General features: G+C 41.9%; 1 protein-coding gene across 2 annotated transcripts in view; it reads right to left on the bottom strand.

Moving 5' to 3' along the window:
- The window catches only part of LOC141773827 (serine/threonine-protein kinase MARK1-like), a 36,293-nt gene that overhangs the window by 1,913 nt on the left and 18,487 nt on the right, over positions 1 to 15,893 (bottom strand). Inside the window, exons 4-16 of one of the 2 annotated variants that reach the window (XM_074645912.1) lie at positions 11,813 to 11,861; positions 11,262 to 11,327; positions 10,890 to 10,960; positions 9,635 to 9,691; positions 9,250 to 9,486; positions 6,891 to 7,010; positions 6,161 to 6,260; positions 5,945 to 6,057; positions 5,645 to 5,849; positions 4,748 to 4,929; positions 4,246 to 4,337; positions 3,968 to 4,108; positions 3,581 to 3,832 (exon numbers count right to left, since the gene is read on the bottom strand). In XM_074645912.1, the coding sequence (XP_074502013.1) occupies positions 3,581 to 3,832; positions 3,968 to 4,108; positions 4,246 to 4,337; positions 4,748 to 4,929; positions 5,645 to 5,849; positions 5,945 to 6,057; positions 6,161 to 6,260; positions 6,891 to 7,010; positions 9,250 to 9,486; positions 9,635 to 9,691; positions 10,890 to 10,960; positions 11,262 to 11,327; positions 11,813 to 11,861 (1,685 nt within the window). The remainder of the gene's footprint in view (positions 1 to 3,580; positions 3,833 to 3,967; positions 4,109 to 4,245; positions 4,338 to 4,747; positions 4,930 to 5,644; positions 5,850 to 5,944; positions 6,058 to 6,160; positions 6,261 to 6,890; positions 7,011 to 9,249; positions 9,487 to 9,634; positions 9,692 to 10,889; positions 10,961 to 11,261; positions 11,328 to 11,812; positions 11,862 to 15,893) is intronic. The other variant, XM_074645913.1, reaches the window with a different exon arrangement.

The following is a 15,893-nucleotide window of genomic DNA, read 5'->3' as shown; positions in this document are numbered from 1 at the left end:
ATGTCAACACAAACTCCCCCACCCTCTACCAACACCACCCCATCATCACTGGACACAGAGAGGGGTGTCGGGCATCATGCCAGGAAAGAATCCACACTCCTGGGTATCGGGGGTTCAGCACACAATGAGGTGACCGTGACTTCTCGATGCACTAACTGTCGTCGCCCCTTTACAATACCCAAATGCATCATCCCGTCTACTGTACGCTACCTTTCCTTATTCCCCACTGATCTGTAAGGAGTGGAGAAGTAGTGGTTCTAAATCTTTGATTCGACCTCAATAATATGCCTGATCTTTCCCCTTAAGCTCAGCGTGAAGACGGGGGAGAGTAAGGAGAGGAAAGCCAGCAGATATCGTGGCTTGGCTTAGTACAGGAAAAGCTGGCGAGCCGTGAGGTTTGTTCTCGAGGCAGTGGACACAAGGGAAAAGGAGATACACGGCATAACAAGGGTGTCAGTAGGCAAGGGTGTGGTGTAGTGGGCAAATACGTAAGGGGTTAAGGAAACACGGGCCAAGGTCGTAGTGGACAGTTTGTTTTTTTTTGGACAGGGGGGACAGGTGCAGCAAGCGTTGTGTTCTCCTACCTCCGGGTCGACCTGAAAGACAGAGCTCTATGCGGGGAGAGAAGGAGAGAAAGCTGTGAGCCTCTACCAGATGGGCCAGCATGAAGGTGACACAAGGAGCTAACTGCTGTATGCATGATGTGGTCATGTCCTTTGCTTGTCATATTGACAGCAAAGGGTAACTGTGTGGACGTATAATAAGCACTAAGGACTGGGAGTAGATCAGAGAGTGTGTCTGTACTTAAGAGGCACGGAGGCTGTGAGATGCTTTCTGTTTTCACTGCTGAAAAAGTTTACGTAAAACCATCTGAACACACATACTCCTTAACGTCGGGGCCACACAGCGCGCATCATGCTCGCGTGACGGCAGCGTCACGTCGTGGCCGCGTCATGCCCCCCTAGGGTGTTCACACTAGACGCGAGTTACCCACGTCTCGGGAGCGTCCCGGAGCTACCTGTCAGCTGTGTTTTTGCTGTTGCTGACAGCCCTTTCTTTCTACATAGAGTTTGCCTTTTAATGGCCATTTAACTTCATAATAAATGTGATTTATATTTATTTAAGACAAAAAAGGGTAAGAACTGTGTGGTAATTTGTAAATATTATTAAAAACAAGCAAATAAATTCATACATAAATATTAATATATAGCCCATATAAATCCCTCTTTTCTGTCAGTGAAGAGGGATTTATATATATACAATGAGGAGGGATTTCTATGGGCTATATATATATATATATATATATATATATATATAAATCCCTCTTCATTGACAGTGAAGAGGGATTTCTGTGGGCTATATATTAATACAAAAAAATAAATAAATACATTAGTAGTAAGAGAGAGCCTACAGCAATCCCTCTTCACTTTGACTGGCACAGTTTTAAACAACATTTCCAGGGGGTTTCGGGTTCCTGTTCTACAGCATTCCAGGTTGCGGCTTTTATCGAAAACGACTTAATTTACATCTGGGGCGGGACAGCAATTTACATTATAAATGTTGATGTTCCGACATCTCAGGCAACTTGGAGCTTTTCACCACCTTGTTGCTGAACTGCGCCTTGATGGAGAAAAACACCTGAAGTATTTCAGAATGATAAATATAAGTAAAGTGTTTTTTTATTATTATTATAAAACAAAGCAAAATAAACAGTTTCGTTATTTGTTAACCTTTAGAAAACGAAAATTATTATTAAATATCTTTAAAAAAATTAAATAACACCTCTAAAAGAAAGAACAATAAAGTTACGTGGTGTTTGTTGAGAGAGAGAGAGAGAGAGAGAGAGAGAGAGAGAATCGAAAAAAATACTGCCAACTATCACCTGATGTTCTTATAACCTATTAACCCAGTCTATTATATGTATAGCATATGTAGGGTTTCTGCTATGACTACTACAGTGTTTACATAATTAAAAGCCTGTACTATATTAACTTGATGGAAACCTGCAAGCAGACAACTGCTTTATTTAGAGTATTTCAGAATAAAAGCATTGTGTTAATGAATGAATGATTCTGTGCACTAAAAACGCTAGAGGACTTTTATTTTGAAATCTAGATAGGAAGTGTAAAATATTGATGGTCAGTGACATATTCTACAGATGTCTAGACATGGAAACTGTAGTAATCTTGCTCATATACTGTCAATAGATCACCTTCACTGTCTGTTGCTGCTGGGAGACGCAGCCGAGAGGTAAGCGGCAAGCGTGAAAAATAGGCGAGCCTTCTATTCTATAAAATAGACGCACGTCAGACGTGCGTCTGACGCCCGTCTGACGTGCGTCTCATGCGGGCAGTCCACTCTAACCTGTTAACATGGACGCCGAAATAAAAAACAACACGCGACGTTGCCGTCACGCAAGCATGATGCGCGCTGTGTGGCCCGGGCTTTAAATCTCTTTGGTTTTATCTGTTTTTAATACCTATAAATCGATGGGAGATTTTGATGGTACTTTACTTGAGTATTTCTATTTTATGCTACTTTATACTTCCACTCCCACTATATCTTGGAGGGAAATATTGTATTTTCTACATTTATTTGACAACTTTAGTTACAAGTTACTTTTAAGATGAAGATTTTACACGATGAATAATATAACATGCTTTTAAAATACACATTGTTAAAGACTAAATCAGTGGTTTCCAACCTTTTTGACTTCTGACGTCTTACAAAAAGCAGTTGTTGTGTAGTTGGGATCACATTTCAGATGTCTATGAGTTGTTAACAGCTCCACCAAATAGTAACTTCTCTCATGGTTTCATGTGAGAGGATGTGAAGTCCAAAAAATAAAAAATAAATGTTTTTTCCTTTTTTCTCTTCCATTAATCATCTCACAACCCCTCAGATATATCCGGTGTCCCTGTATATAAAGTAGTTTGAACTAGCTCGGTCTTCAGCAGCTAAAACAGTAACACACTCATGTCATACAGCATATAATATTATATCATTCAGAGGGACCAAACCAGTTCTTTTACTTTAATACTTTAACTACACTTTGCTTATGTACTTTTACTTAAGTACGATTTTCATGCAGGACTTTTATTGAAATGAAGTATTATTACATTGTTGTACAGTATTGGTACTTTTACTTAAGTAGGGGATCTGAATACTTCTTCCACCACTGTTTGAAGCCCAGCATCAGCCATTTATAGCCATTAACCAGTCACTTTGTCCAGTACTTTGGTTTATGACTAAATACCTGCAAAACAATTCCCATCAGCCTCAGCTGTACTTTGTGCTAATTAGCAAACATTAGCAATGCTAACACGCTAAACTGCAAGTGGCACTGGTATTATTATACCTGCTATACATCAGTGTGTTAGCATTATTGTGATAAACAGCATGCAGATACAAAAAACGACATCCATGAGTTTGTCTAAGTAGCAAAAGGTGAAGCACTCATAAATGCCAATCTTTTGGATTTTTATTCCTGTGGTTTTTGTGAGAGCTAAGACTTCCCTGCCAAAGGGAAGTCTACAAGCAGGTGTAACTGTCAGGTGCAAGCGGAGGAAAGTTCACTGACCTGCGGACAAACTTGGAGGTGATCTTGCCGATGATCCCAGTGGAGGTGCCCCTGCGTTGCTGGGCGAGAGCCCCCGTGTCGTGGGACAACGTGGGCGACGCCGGGGGGCCGTTGTAGGTGGCGCTGCGCCGGTCTCTGAGCTGAGCTCCGTGGAAGGTGCTGCGACTGGTGGTGCCGCGGGGGAAGCGGTTCTTCTCTGGGGTGCTAATACTGTGTGCAGACGGAGAGGTGGAGGGACCCCGTGGAGAGGGGCTGCAACATAAACGTTATTGGAGAAATGTGTCAAATGATTTGCATGCTCTCTAATTTAGAAGTAAATCATAATATCAGCATCACTATCTTCGCCACAGTTATTGCAGATGACCAGGTGACGATCAGGCTGCTCACCTGGCTTTTAGCTCCGTGTTGTCGTCGATGGGGGGCAGTGTGCTCTTTGAAGGATGCCCTGACGACGACATGGACTTGGTGTGGCGAGGTCGCGTAGTGCTCATTGCAGTCGATGAGGTGCTCCCTGATACCTCGGTTAAACTGGGGACCAAGGATAAAGATATTTCAAACAAAACTTGGTCATTTGTACAACGGGGGGGTTTGTATTATGAGACTGAAAAACACAGATAGCATGGAGGGCTAGATCTCACCCGGCAGTTAACTGCGAGTGTGTTTACCTGCTGTCTTTGCCGTTGGGAATCGCTGAATAGCGGTCAGTAGAGGATCGTTCACACACATACGTGTTCCTGCGAGTCATTGATCCATTGGTCTGTTTGTGGAAAGAGAGAACAAAAAAGTAGGGCTGTCAAAGTTAACACTTTAACGCAAATTTGTTTTGACACCACTAATTTCTTTAACGCAACTTGAGATTTTTAGGTTTTAGTGGGCTCAGTTTTAAAGCTAGAGTGAAGATACTGGCATCATATGAAACTAGAAAGGAATCCATTGGTACCAACCATGTCATACTAACTTGTCACGGTGAGGCTAAATAAATAAAGCTCCAATCTTACACTGATTTTGTCAAGGAATTGGTCATGGTCATTTTCAAAGGCGTCCCTTGACCTCTGACCTCAGGATATGTGAATAAAAATGGGTTATATTTTTGACATTATAGACCTGCCTGTACCTATTTGTTTATGTGCATGTGTTGTATGTGTGTTGTGTCCCCCACTTCCTCACCCCGACAGCACTTGTAGTTTTCTTTCTTTCCTGCACCCCCAGTGGTGAGGCGGGAACGTCTCCTTTCGAGGTGCTGAGCTCCAGCCGGCGCGCTCCGTCCCACTCCTCCCTGTGGTCACTTTCCACACTCAGGGCCTGGCCACGCTTCGTGTACGACACTGCCGGGGGCACAGACGGACCGACTAGGAGAGACACACATATGAGAATGTACTTACAAACTTTCCCCTGGACACATATCACAATTACAGCTCCAATATCAGGAATTGCCAGACAAAAAAGAACAAACAAGGACACTGCCTTCGTTACAATAGCGTCAAGCAAAGCCACTCAAAGCCAAGATTTAGACATCGTCCAATCTATGGAATACAACACCCTGCACCAACACATTGTTTAATAAGTCATACAGCTACAGAAGCCACGGTGAGCAGGTATAAAGCCAAGCTGTTCCCTCCTCATGCTTTGAGGTGCTGTTCCTCAGGGAGCCGCAAGAAGGCAGCCAGCCAGCAGATGGCGCCAGACACAATGGCCCCACATGACATAGGAGGAAGCTGCTACACAACCAGTGCAGTATTGAGGTTGAGTCACTGATTTGTACATTTGAATAGACTGATTATGAAAATAAACATTAAGCAAACAAACAACCTAGTGTAGGTTTGATTTACACCTTTTTCTTTCACAATAACAGTTGAAATGTGCTTTATACATCATTCCCAAGAGGAAAGCTTTGCTTTTCTAAAGCGTTTTTTTTAAGCTATTTAAGAGTGCCAATAGAGTTGGTGGAGCTCTAGTGCCTTGCTCAGAGGCACTGGCCAATGCTCAGTGACTGAGAGCAACTTCCCCCTACGTAGCATGCAGCCAGCAGCACTCTCAGAGCCGGGAAGGATGAGGTTACTTTACTTGGCTTCTCTACGACACCACCACCACCACCACCATCATCATCATCCCCACCATGATCACTGTAGCGACGCTGCTTCTGATTGGCTGAGATGCTGCGCGTGACCTTGGGATGAGCGGGCGAAATGCTGGAGCTGTTGTTGATGTCACTGGTCGGTCGCTGTCGCTGGCCCAGGACGCTGTTGGTCAGAGGTTCGCTCCCCTCGAACTGAACAGAGACACAGGATGAGGGATATGGTCGTGTGACTTAGTGCATTAACTACTGGTGATGATGTCAAGATGATGCGAGTCGAACAAACTGACCTCCGGAGCTTTTCTTCCCAGCAGCAGGTAGGTGGCCATGACGTCATCGTACTTCGTGCTCTGTAGAGACTCTGTGATCTCATCTTTAGGGAAGCCCATGGTCACCATGAGCTCTGATGGCAAATAGAAGTCAACGTGAATCACATTATATAGTCAGTATACTGGACATGATATAAAGAATGACATCAACACACACACACACACTCTCAGACACACCTATTCTGGATGAATCAGTGAAGTCCGCCTCTGGCTCGATGTGAGGTTTTAGCTCCTCCTCCTCGTGACCCACATTCATCCAATGGTCTTTCATGATTTGCTAACAAAGAAACAAGACAATTACAGCTCATGTATATCCAGTACAATGTGTTCAACTACAATTCCAGATAATTAATCATGACTCACGTCTCTTAATAATTATGCAACATGACAGTTAAGCGCAAGGCAAACGGGGAAACAGACAGATGAGAAATTAATGACTTCTTTATGAAATCAGCTGGGGCTGAACAACAGCGTGATCAATTGTTATTATTGGTGGAGAAATCTTTACTATCGAACTTCCGCCTTGTTCTGAGTGCAGGGGTGGTATTGATGCTGGACAGACTGAGTGTGAATTGAACTGACAACTGTATATTGTTTGCAAAGGAGAAACAAGCTACAACCGTCCCTTATTATGTGGATGCAGTTAAAGTACAACACAATTAATAAAGAAATTCCCTTTAGCTTTATCATTTCTGAACGCTTTCATCAAAGAATTATGTAAGACCATTCTGGTCAAAGCGTTCTGTTGGTTGATAATTAACAACAGCAGCGATTATGTTGCTTTCAGATGACGCACAACGATCGTGCTCCAAATCATTAGGACCGTCTGTTCGGCTGCTGTGCAAAACACTTCTGAAGGGGAGAGGAGATAACTGTGAAGATGCAACGACGCAAACGGCGGTAATACCTCCAAACTGCCTCGTTTGACAGGGTTGAGCACGAGCAGCTTCTTCAGCAGGTTTTCACAGTCTGTGGACATGTAGAAAGGAATACGGTACTTTCCCCGCAGGACCCTCTCCCTCAGCTCCTGCACACCAAGACAGACATGAAACCAAAATGAGAAATTAGCAGCAAAAACTCGCAACAAAGGAGCAGCATTCATTTGGTAAAGTGAAGTCGGTCGGGATCGCGGGTCTCAGAGGGTTAATGTTTGTAGTGTACAGTGATTTTATCAGAGCTTTTTTATACCAAAAAAAACTGCCTGCCGGGGCTGAAAACAAAAGCTTGTAGATAAAAAATAAAACAATGAGCTGAAAGGCACTTAAAAAGCTCTCTGTCAGTTCACCACCACGAGCAACCGCTTTCACATTTAACATAGTCATATGATCTATTGTTAATATAAAAGTATTGATTACTGCAGCTTTTAAAAAAAGGCTACACTCAGCCTACTCTACTTTTTTCTTGACCTGCTGGATACACTGCTGCTTCAAAAAATATTCCAAAACTGTTGCATTATTAAAGCAGGGTGGATGAATCTCTACAATGTCTCACTCCAAACAATAGACACAGAAAGGAAACACCACTCTTAAGTTGGTTACTCAAGTAACCCAGTTCTGTGTTTAAACATCCTAACTCGCTTGTTAGAATAGAGAGTTCATAACCCCCTTATAAGAAACTTAGACGGATAGAAGATAGCGGGCTGTAGCACTTAATTTTGCACTCGTCATTTACTTTGGCCTTCGCTGTCTACGCAAATTCAAACTCAAACAGAATTATTCATATATTTTGATTAATAAAAAATGTCTCAGAGAAGCATTTGTTATTACTTTTTACTACTGGGACCTTCAATTCCCTTTCCCTCGCTACTGAGGCAGCTGCGTCCTTTCATGCTCTGTTTTGGAGGACATATTAAAGGTCTCAGTGTGCTTCAAATGAGCTCGAACGATGTGTCATCTGAATATGTCTAAAAGCACACGTGCTTATACCAAAAAGCCTGCCGTCACAGAGAGGGGCGGAAACACAGCACACTTTCAGTCTCTCCTCAAAGGCATTTGTGGTGTTGTTCACAAGCAGTTAATTGTGTGAAATTCAAACCCAGCCTAAGTTCACACTTCTGCACATCTGGCCAGTCGCTAAAGTGGTCTTGATTGTCAGGTTGCCTGTCGGAAAGGTTTCAGACAATGTTAAAGGAGCAATATGTAGCACTGACAGCTAGCGTTTTAAAACGGGTACAGCAGTCCAAATTCAAAACATTGGAGCTGTGGCCCGTCCGCTCCGCCGGTGTGACTGATAACAGTTAGCGTGTGTTAGCATCATGGCGTTAGCCTCTGGCCAGCAGCAGTAGTCGGAATCACTTCACCGGCTGTGTGTCTCAAATACTCGCTCGGCTTTTCAGGTCGGGTAGAATCTAACGTAAACGTTATCTCTGTTGATCCAGTACGTTTGGATGCTTCTATGGCTGCAGAACGCTGTGTTTGTGTGCTCATTTGTTTCATGTGTGGCAACAGGGTGTTGAAATGGGCAGTGGACGAGATCACACAGATCCAAAACAAAAACAGACGTTCTGGACCGAAATGGAAATTTCAAAGGAGAACATACTGGCTGTAGCGTTGTTGTCAGAGAAGCCAGTATTTCAATTTAGCATGTTTCCTTAATCTCTGATGACATATCATGGTCGTTTAATAATTTACTACAGTAAATATATTACACATTGGTCCTTTAGGGTACAATCAAATTTGTCGTCTGTTAAAAAAAACACAACTCTGCAATTAACCCCTGAAAAAGGTCTCTGATGTGGGTAATAAATAAATATCGAGTGATCACAAACTGTAAACAGAATATAAATACTGTTTGTTGTCTGGTAATGTAAAGTACTAAACCTACACTTGGTGATATAACTATAAAAATACTTTCTCCATTTCCAAACACATCAGCATCAGTGAATCTACTGTCAGACCGAGCACATCCACTTAGTCAAAGTTGAATAAAAGTGAACTCCGACCTGGATTGGGATCACACCAAAATAAGAAACGCATGCTTGGATTTCAACTTCAATTCAAGTGAATGCGAGATGGACCGAACATTTGCAAGACGGAAGTGTAACGTGACCATACCTTAAGGCGATTTGACAACCACTTCATTTGAAGCATACTGAGCCCTTTATCACCCTTTATCACCCTTTATCGCCCTTCATGGTTAAAAGCATCGATTTCAGAAGGTACAGTATCAAATGTAAACAACTTTGCAAGACCGTTTTAAAGCAATACATTCTTCTATCAGTGTAAACATAACCAGTGATACATCCCAGAACCAGAGCATGTCCACACCTTTAGATTCTGTCCGTCAAAGGGCAGCGATCCGCTGACCAGCGTGTAGAGGATGACCCCGAGGCTCCAGACGTCCACCTCTGGTCCATCGTACTTCTTTCCCTGGAAGAGTTCTGGAGCAGCGTACGGCGGGGAGCCGCAGAACGTGTCCAGCTTGCTGCCCACAGTGAACTCATTACTGAAGCCAAAGTCGGCTATCTTGATGTTCATATCCGCGTCTAACAACAGGTTCTCTGCCTGAGGTGAGGAGAGATGAGGCAAGTCGTCATGTATCAGCACTGACAGAACATTGAATATAGAGGGTTTTCCCAAGATATATATGGCAGATATGGATATTACTCAGCAGAAATCAGATATCAGAGAGAGAAAGAGTTCAGATCCTCACCTTTAGATCCCGGTGTACTATCCTCCTCTGGTGACAATACTGCACTGCAGACACAATCTGTAATACAAATACAACCGTCTTAGGACATCACAGGTGTACCAAATATTAAGAAAGAAAACTATTTATGTAGCACTTTTCAAAACCAAAAGTTATTCAATTTACTGTCACATATGGCAAAGAAGAGCAGCAAAAGCTCTCGTTTGAGAAGCTGAAACCAGAATATTTGGGATTTTTGCTTGAAAAATAACTGAAACGATTGATCGATTGTCAAAACAATTGCAGATGTCAGAAAATGGACCAATCAGCGTCCTGTGAGGAGCTACCGCAGTTACCGCAGCTACGGGCTTGGCTTAGGTGTGTGAGACCTGAGACCCAGTGAGACCATAGTATGAGACGACACAGAGAGGCGACTCTTCGTTCTAAACAACAATGACGGCTCCTAAAGAGGTTAGCGTAGCTTCTAATATAGAATTTCTTTGGCCCAGGACAGCCCTGCAAAATAGATAATCCTCATCGAGCAAACTCCTTAGTCAAAACTGAAGTGAATTCATTATTCAGATTCATTGTCAATGTAGCCGGAGAATTTTGATTATATCCTCTACATTCAAAAGCTCTGGGCAGCTAACGTTTATATTGCATCAAATGTCCCTCACGCCAAAGTCACTGTAATCGTGTGACACACAGCAAGCAGTTGCTCTGACAGTTGACAGTTATGATTTCACCGACATATGCCCGAATAGCATCAATCAAATAGAAAACACACTTTTCTTTGACAGATGCCGCCCACCTGCCTGCTCTCAGCCACACACACACACACACACACACACAAATACCTTTCTGAATGTTAATCTATGCGTACTGTGACACAGACAAGCTGCCCACACTGTGTCACACACAGTTCCTCTGAGTCATCTAAGACCATCAATGAGGGATTTTAAATATGAACGGCGTGGATGTGAAAGAACTGGTCTAATTCTGTTCATTCCCAGGGTATAAGTAGGCATGAAAGAGGCTACTGAACTCACAGACTGTCTGTAGATGCCTTATTGCTCCTGCAGCACCACTAGGTGTCAGAGCAGCATTTATAAGGAAGTTGCTCTCAACCCTCCCTTGTTCTCTCAGGCCAAGCTATCTGCGCTCCATCTTTCCTCTGCAGCTGGTGACGAAGCTTGATCTTGGTGCATGCAGTCTTCCCTCTGAAAACAGTGAATGGAGTGACGACAGATGTGCGAGCGCTGCGATAATGATGACTCACCTGTCTGAACTTGGCCCTGGCCTCCTTCTCCTTCATTCTGCCATGAGCCACTAGATAGTCAAATACTTCTCCTGGAGCAGAGAGAAGACATATACAATTATCAATCAGATTTTATATTACCTTTATCACAAGAACTAGGGCTACATTAATCATAAAGTCACTATCGCTGTGAGGTGTTTTAGCTAAAAGCATCCAAATGGAATTTGTATATGAATATTAGATTAGAGGCATGACCTCGTGGTATACAGTACTGACAGTGTTTTTGTCCGTATGTGCTTATTAAATTGCTCTAGAACCGATATTGTAGAAATAACAAGCAGGAATATTCTCAAGAAATCAACCAAAAAGTCACACATTTAGCATTTCACTCACCCCCACTGGCGTACTCCATCACCAAATAAAGTGTCTTCTCTGTCTCAATCACCTCAAACAATTTCACTGCAGGAGAGATAAGAGATAAAATAAATTAGCTATTTAGAAAAGATTGTTTTTATCAATGGAGGTTCTACTTTGGTGTTAGCTGAGTTTACCAGTCTGGTTAGAGTTCCCTCATTGAATTAAAACTGATATCTGAGTTTGAATAAAGTCTTTAGGAAGCCAATAAGTTCCAAAAGTCAAGCATTTGCATGTGGCTAATGCTACTGTTACGACCTTCAAACTATTGGGGCATACCTCAAGTTTGTAAAAATTTCGTTATGCTCTTACTTTGAAAATAAAAATCAGGAAATGAGAGGATCCCACTCAAAAAAACAAAAAAAAAAGTGTTAGCTCAGATTTCAGAAGAATGATATTTCTTTGATACAAGTAATACTGGTTTATTTTGGTGCTGGCAGTTGGTTTAGTTGCCAATACTAATACAAATGAAATGGGAGTATAATTGCTACGCGGTCGTCAAGCTGCTTCAGGTTCGCGTTTGAACTTACCTATATTTGGATGATTCAGTAGCTTCATTATTCGGACTTCCCTGAAGAGCTGTTGAGACACAGAGGGACATTTAATAGATCCGAAAACATATCGAATGACATTACATGCAGTGACTCTGCCTCTCTGCTGGGAAAGCACTGTCAGAAAATGTTATCAAGCATTGATTAGGGAGCTGAGCGAAGGGGAACTGAGCCAAATAAACTCCAAAGCACCAGAGTGCGTATAGATCTGACACTGGATCACGCTCTGCAGGAACATGAGAGTACCTGAGGATCGTGGGACTACTGTACTGTGTAAAGCAATATGACCGATGCAGTGACAACGTTGCACCCAACCCAGATAAGGACCAGAATCACAAATCCACTGACACGCTGCAGTCCAGCCAGCCGGCCAGCCGGTCATCCAAACTCCCAGTCAGCAGCATCATCATCATCGCACAGCTTGCCACTGCAGAGTAGCAGTACACAGGCTCACAGCCAGTTAGGCATCTGCTGCCTAATGTAATCATCTTAGCATGAACGTGCAAAAAAAAGAGCAGCAAAATCATGTTGATGCTTTATTCGTGCAGTTCTAGAAAACAAAGCAGAATTTGAGCTCCTGTACAAGATTTATTATGATAAAGACATCTCTTTACTGCAGATGGGAGAAGTTTCTAACCAGTCTAGTCTAGTCTAAACCACTAAAAAGAAAAGCTAGGGCGGTCAAAGTTAACGCAGTATCAACGCGTTAACGCATATTAATTTTAACACCACAAATTTCTGTAACGCATAAACGCAAACTTGCGTCTTTTAGGTTGTAGCGTGAAGATACTGATATCATATGAAACTGGAAAACATAAGGAATCCATTGGTACCAACCCTGTCACTAGCTTGTCGGTAAATAACGCTCCAAATGTACGCAACATTTTGGCAAGGCCTTTTTCAAAGGAAATGGTCATGGTCATTTTCAAAGGGGTCCCTTGACCTCTGACCTCAAGATATGTGAATGAAAATGGGTTCTATGGGTACCCACGAGTCTCCCCTTTACAGACATGCCCACTTTATGATAATCACATTCAGTTTGGGGCAAGTCATAGTCAAGTCAGCACTTTGACAGCTGTTGTTGCCTGTTGGGCTTGAGTTTGTCATGTTATGATTTGAGCATATTTTTTATGATAAATGCAGTACCTGTGAGGGTTTCTGGACAATATTTGTCATTGTTTTGTGTCGTTAACTGCTTTCCAATAATAAATATATACAAACATTTGCATAAAGCAGCATATTTGTCCACTCCCATGTTCAGTACTTGACAAATCTCCCTGTAAAGTACATTTTTAACACATAAAAAATTTGTGATTAATTTGCGATTAACTATGGACAATCATGAAATGAATCGCGATTAACTATTTTTTATCAATTGACAGCCCTAGGAAAATCCCATCCTCTAGTCTATGTTCTCCAAGCACCATGTATAGGTTAACAGCTGAGAGTCAGAAAGGAGAGAATCCAGAGTTATAATCATTTAAGACTGTGTCTCCTCCTCACTCTCGGCATGGCTGTTTATGTCAGATGAGCTCCTGCAGCCACTTAGAGGTGCTGTTGAATCATTTACATTCTGCTGATTCCCAGTCGTACTCAGGCAGCATTTGAGTATTCAATTTCAACACTCGCTCGACTGGGATTCAGCATCTATTGCTACCTGAGACAGAACACAGATTTTGCCGTTTGCTGACCACTTTGATAAGGCAAAAAAGGTCCTGAGTGATGCTGCTCTCATCTCCTGTCTATTTTAAAATTGACGTTTACACTACATGTCATTATTGAACATGTCAAATTAAAAATGAGAGTGGACACTGTAGTGGTGTGTATTCCAGTGTGTGCGTGCAGCTTTTGTAATGGCCTTTTAGGTCTTACATAAGTGCTGGGATAGTCTATGTTTCTAGGTCATCAAACACAGCCATTATACCAGTGTGAGCAGGCCCGACTCTGTGGGACCTCTCAGCTACAGTCTGGTTCAACAACATGCAGGTACTCTCTCTCTCTCTCTCTCTCTCTCTCTAATTCCTTCCTCTGTTCTCTGTCTCTACTTGCTCTCCTGCCTCTCTCGTTCCTTCTTTCTGACACCTCTCATCTCATTAGACCCAGCACACACATACAGCGAGCTGCTGCAGAGGGCTTAAAGAATAGGGTTTCTACATTTTTCTTATTGTCAAAATATCCCAGAAAAAGACAAGAATAAGAAAAGCAACAAAGATTTTTTTTCCCCACTAACAAGTATTGTCTGCGCAGCCAAAGCCTGATATAGTTCATTCCTCTGTGCCATAGACCTCCATTGTTGTCCAAACCCGATTAAAAACACATCAGTGAGCCACACTGTTGCACTAGGTGACATCTGCCTTCGTTACAATGAACACGGGTACTGTAGTTCATTTGTGAATCAATCCCACAAGTACTCACTAGAGTAGGGATGTCACGATACCAGAAATTTAGTAGTCGATACCAATACCAGTGAAATTCCATGATTCTCAATACCAATTCAATACCACGGTAAAAAACAATCAATCCCTTATAATATAACATCCACTCCTTTATTACCGTTTGCATACTGGTTTTTGTTAGGATTATAAACAGGTCATAATTCCCTCTCTATTATTTATTTTATATTGCTGTGAAAACATCTCGACAAAAACTATATTTTATAAGATTACATTTGAACTCGTCATGATAACCTTAGAATTTACCTTTTACTGAATAGTGCCTGAACACATCTTAATGTAAATCAATGGCACTACCTGTGTTGAAATCGGCAGGACAAAGGCTAATTAGCTGTTTGCTGTTAGAAGCCGGTAACAAGGCCTATGGAAAGGAGGCTGGGATCACGGGCAGACATGGGTCTCGGGGTATGGGGTATAACACATGCGCAGTGTAACCGAAGCTGCGGCCGTGCGTTGCGATTGGCTCAACTTCGGTGAGTGCAGGTGAGATTTTACTGCACATGTGCTATACCCCCAGAGATATGACGCGTGACCTAACCTCCTTTCTATAGGCCTTGGCCGGTAAGCAGCACAGTCCTGCATGGAACTAACAGCTAATGTTAACTAGTTCTCATCCTGCAGATTTCAACATGGATTTGTTGTTCACAATGTATCATTATCAGGGAAATAATAGGTGTGTCCCCTGGAGGCGTCAATAGTGAGTTTACTGCGACCCAAACCAATTTTCTATCATCCTTGGGACGACGTTAGTCTCGAGCCCTGACGGTACGTTTTCAGAATTTTGGCATCAACTTGATACCGAAGTCCTTGTGATATATCCCTACATTTGAGCACCAAATGTGTATTAATCCACAGCTGAAAATAGTCCGCAACGAATGCACAATTTACTCCATTGAGTAACATTTTCTACTATCTACAGTGACCAGCTGTTTTAGGTCTTTTTCAATTTAAAAAAAAAAATCTTGAAGAGTTAAACCTTCATTCCTTCATTAGAACCTAAAGTGCCACAGATTATGTATTGAAACGTGGAACAAACTGTTCGTTTTGGTCTTTTCATGGGATTTGTAGACAAAGACAAATGTAAAATTCCGCCTGCATTATCCTTTATATAAGACTCTCTTCATATAACCTGATGTGTGAACAGGTTCAAGGGTAAAATACTCTATATACAAAAAAATAATATAGTCATAATAATAGTATGTATATAATATAGTTTGAAGAAACAGAGATCAGTTGTGCTCAACTGCTGACTCCTCTCAATAAGACAGTGCAGTTCATTTTAATAGTATACTGTATGTAATATGCTGCTATACACACACTAACCATGTACAGTGTATTACCAGTCACTATGATTGTATATCTATAGATTTAGAGTACAGTATAATAATCTCTTTGACTATTTTGTGGTTCTTACGTGTGATTTGTCTGCTGTAACATTGCAATTTCCTTTTGGGATTAACAAAGTAATCCATCTAATAGCCTATTTAAAATTTGACATTTTAAAGGAATGTGCGTGCATGCACATTTCATAGTTTGAATTTGTTACGGCACTATGTTTTCGTCAACAAAAAATCTTCAATTCCTGAGTGGCTCAGAATAGTTCCTGT

The sequence above is a fragment of the Sebastes fasciatus genome, chromosome 9 (assembly GCF_043250625.1).
Source record: "Sebastes fasciatus isolate fSebFas1 chromosome 9, fSebFas1.pri, whole genome shotgun sequence".
Classification (NCBI taxonomy): Eukaryota; Metazoa; Chordata; class Actinopteri; order Perciformes; family Sebastidae; genus Sebastes; species Sebastes fasciatus.
Note: the sequence above shows the minus strand (reverse complement) of the source record. Positions and strands in the feature narration are given on the sequence as shown.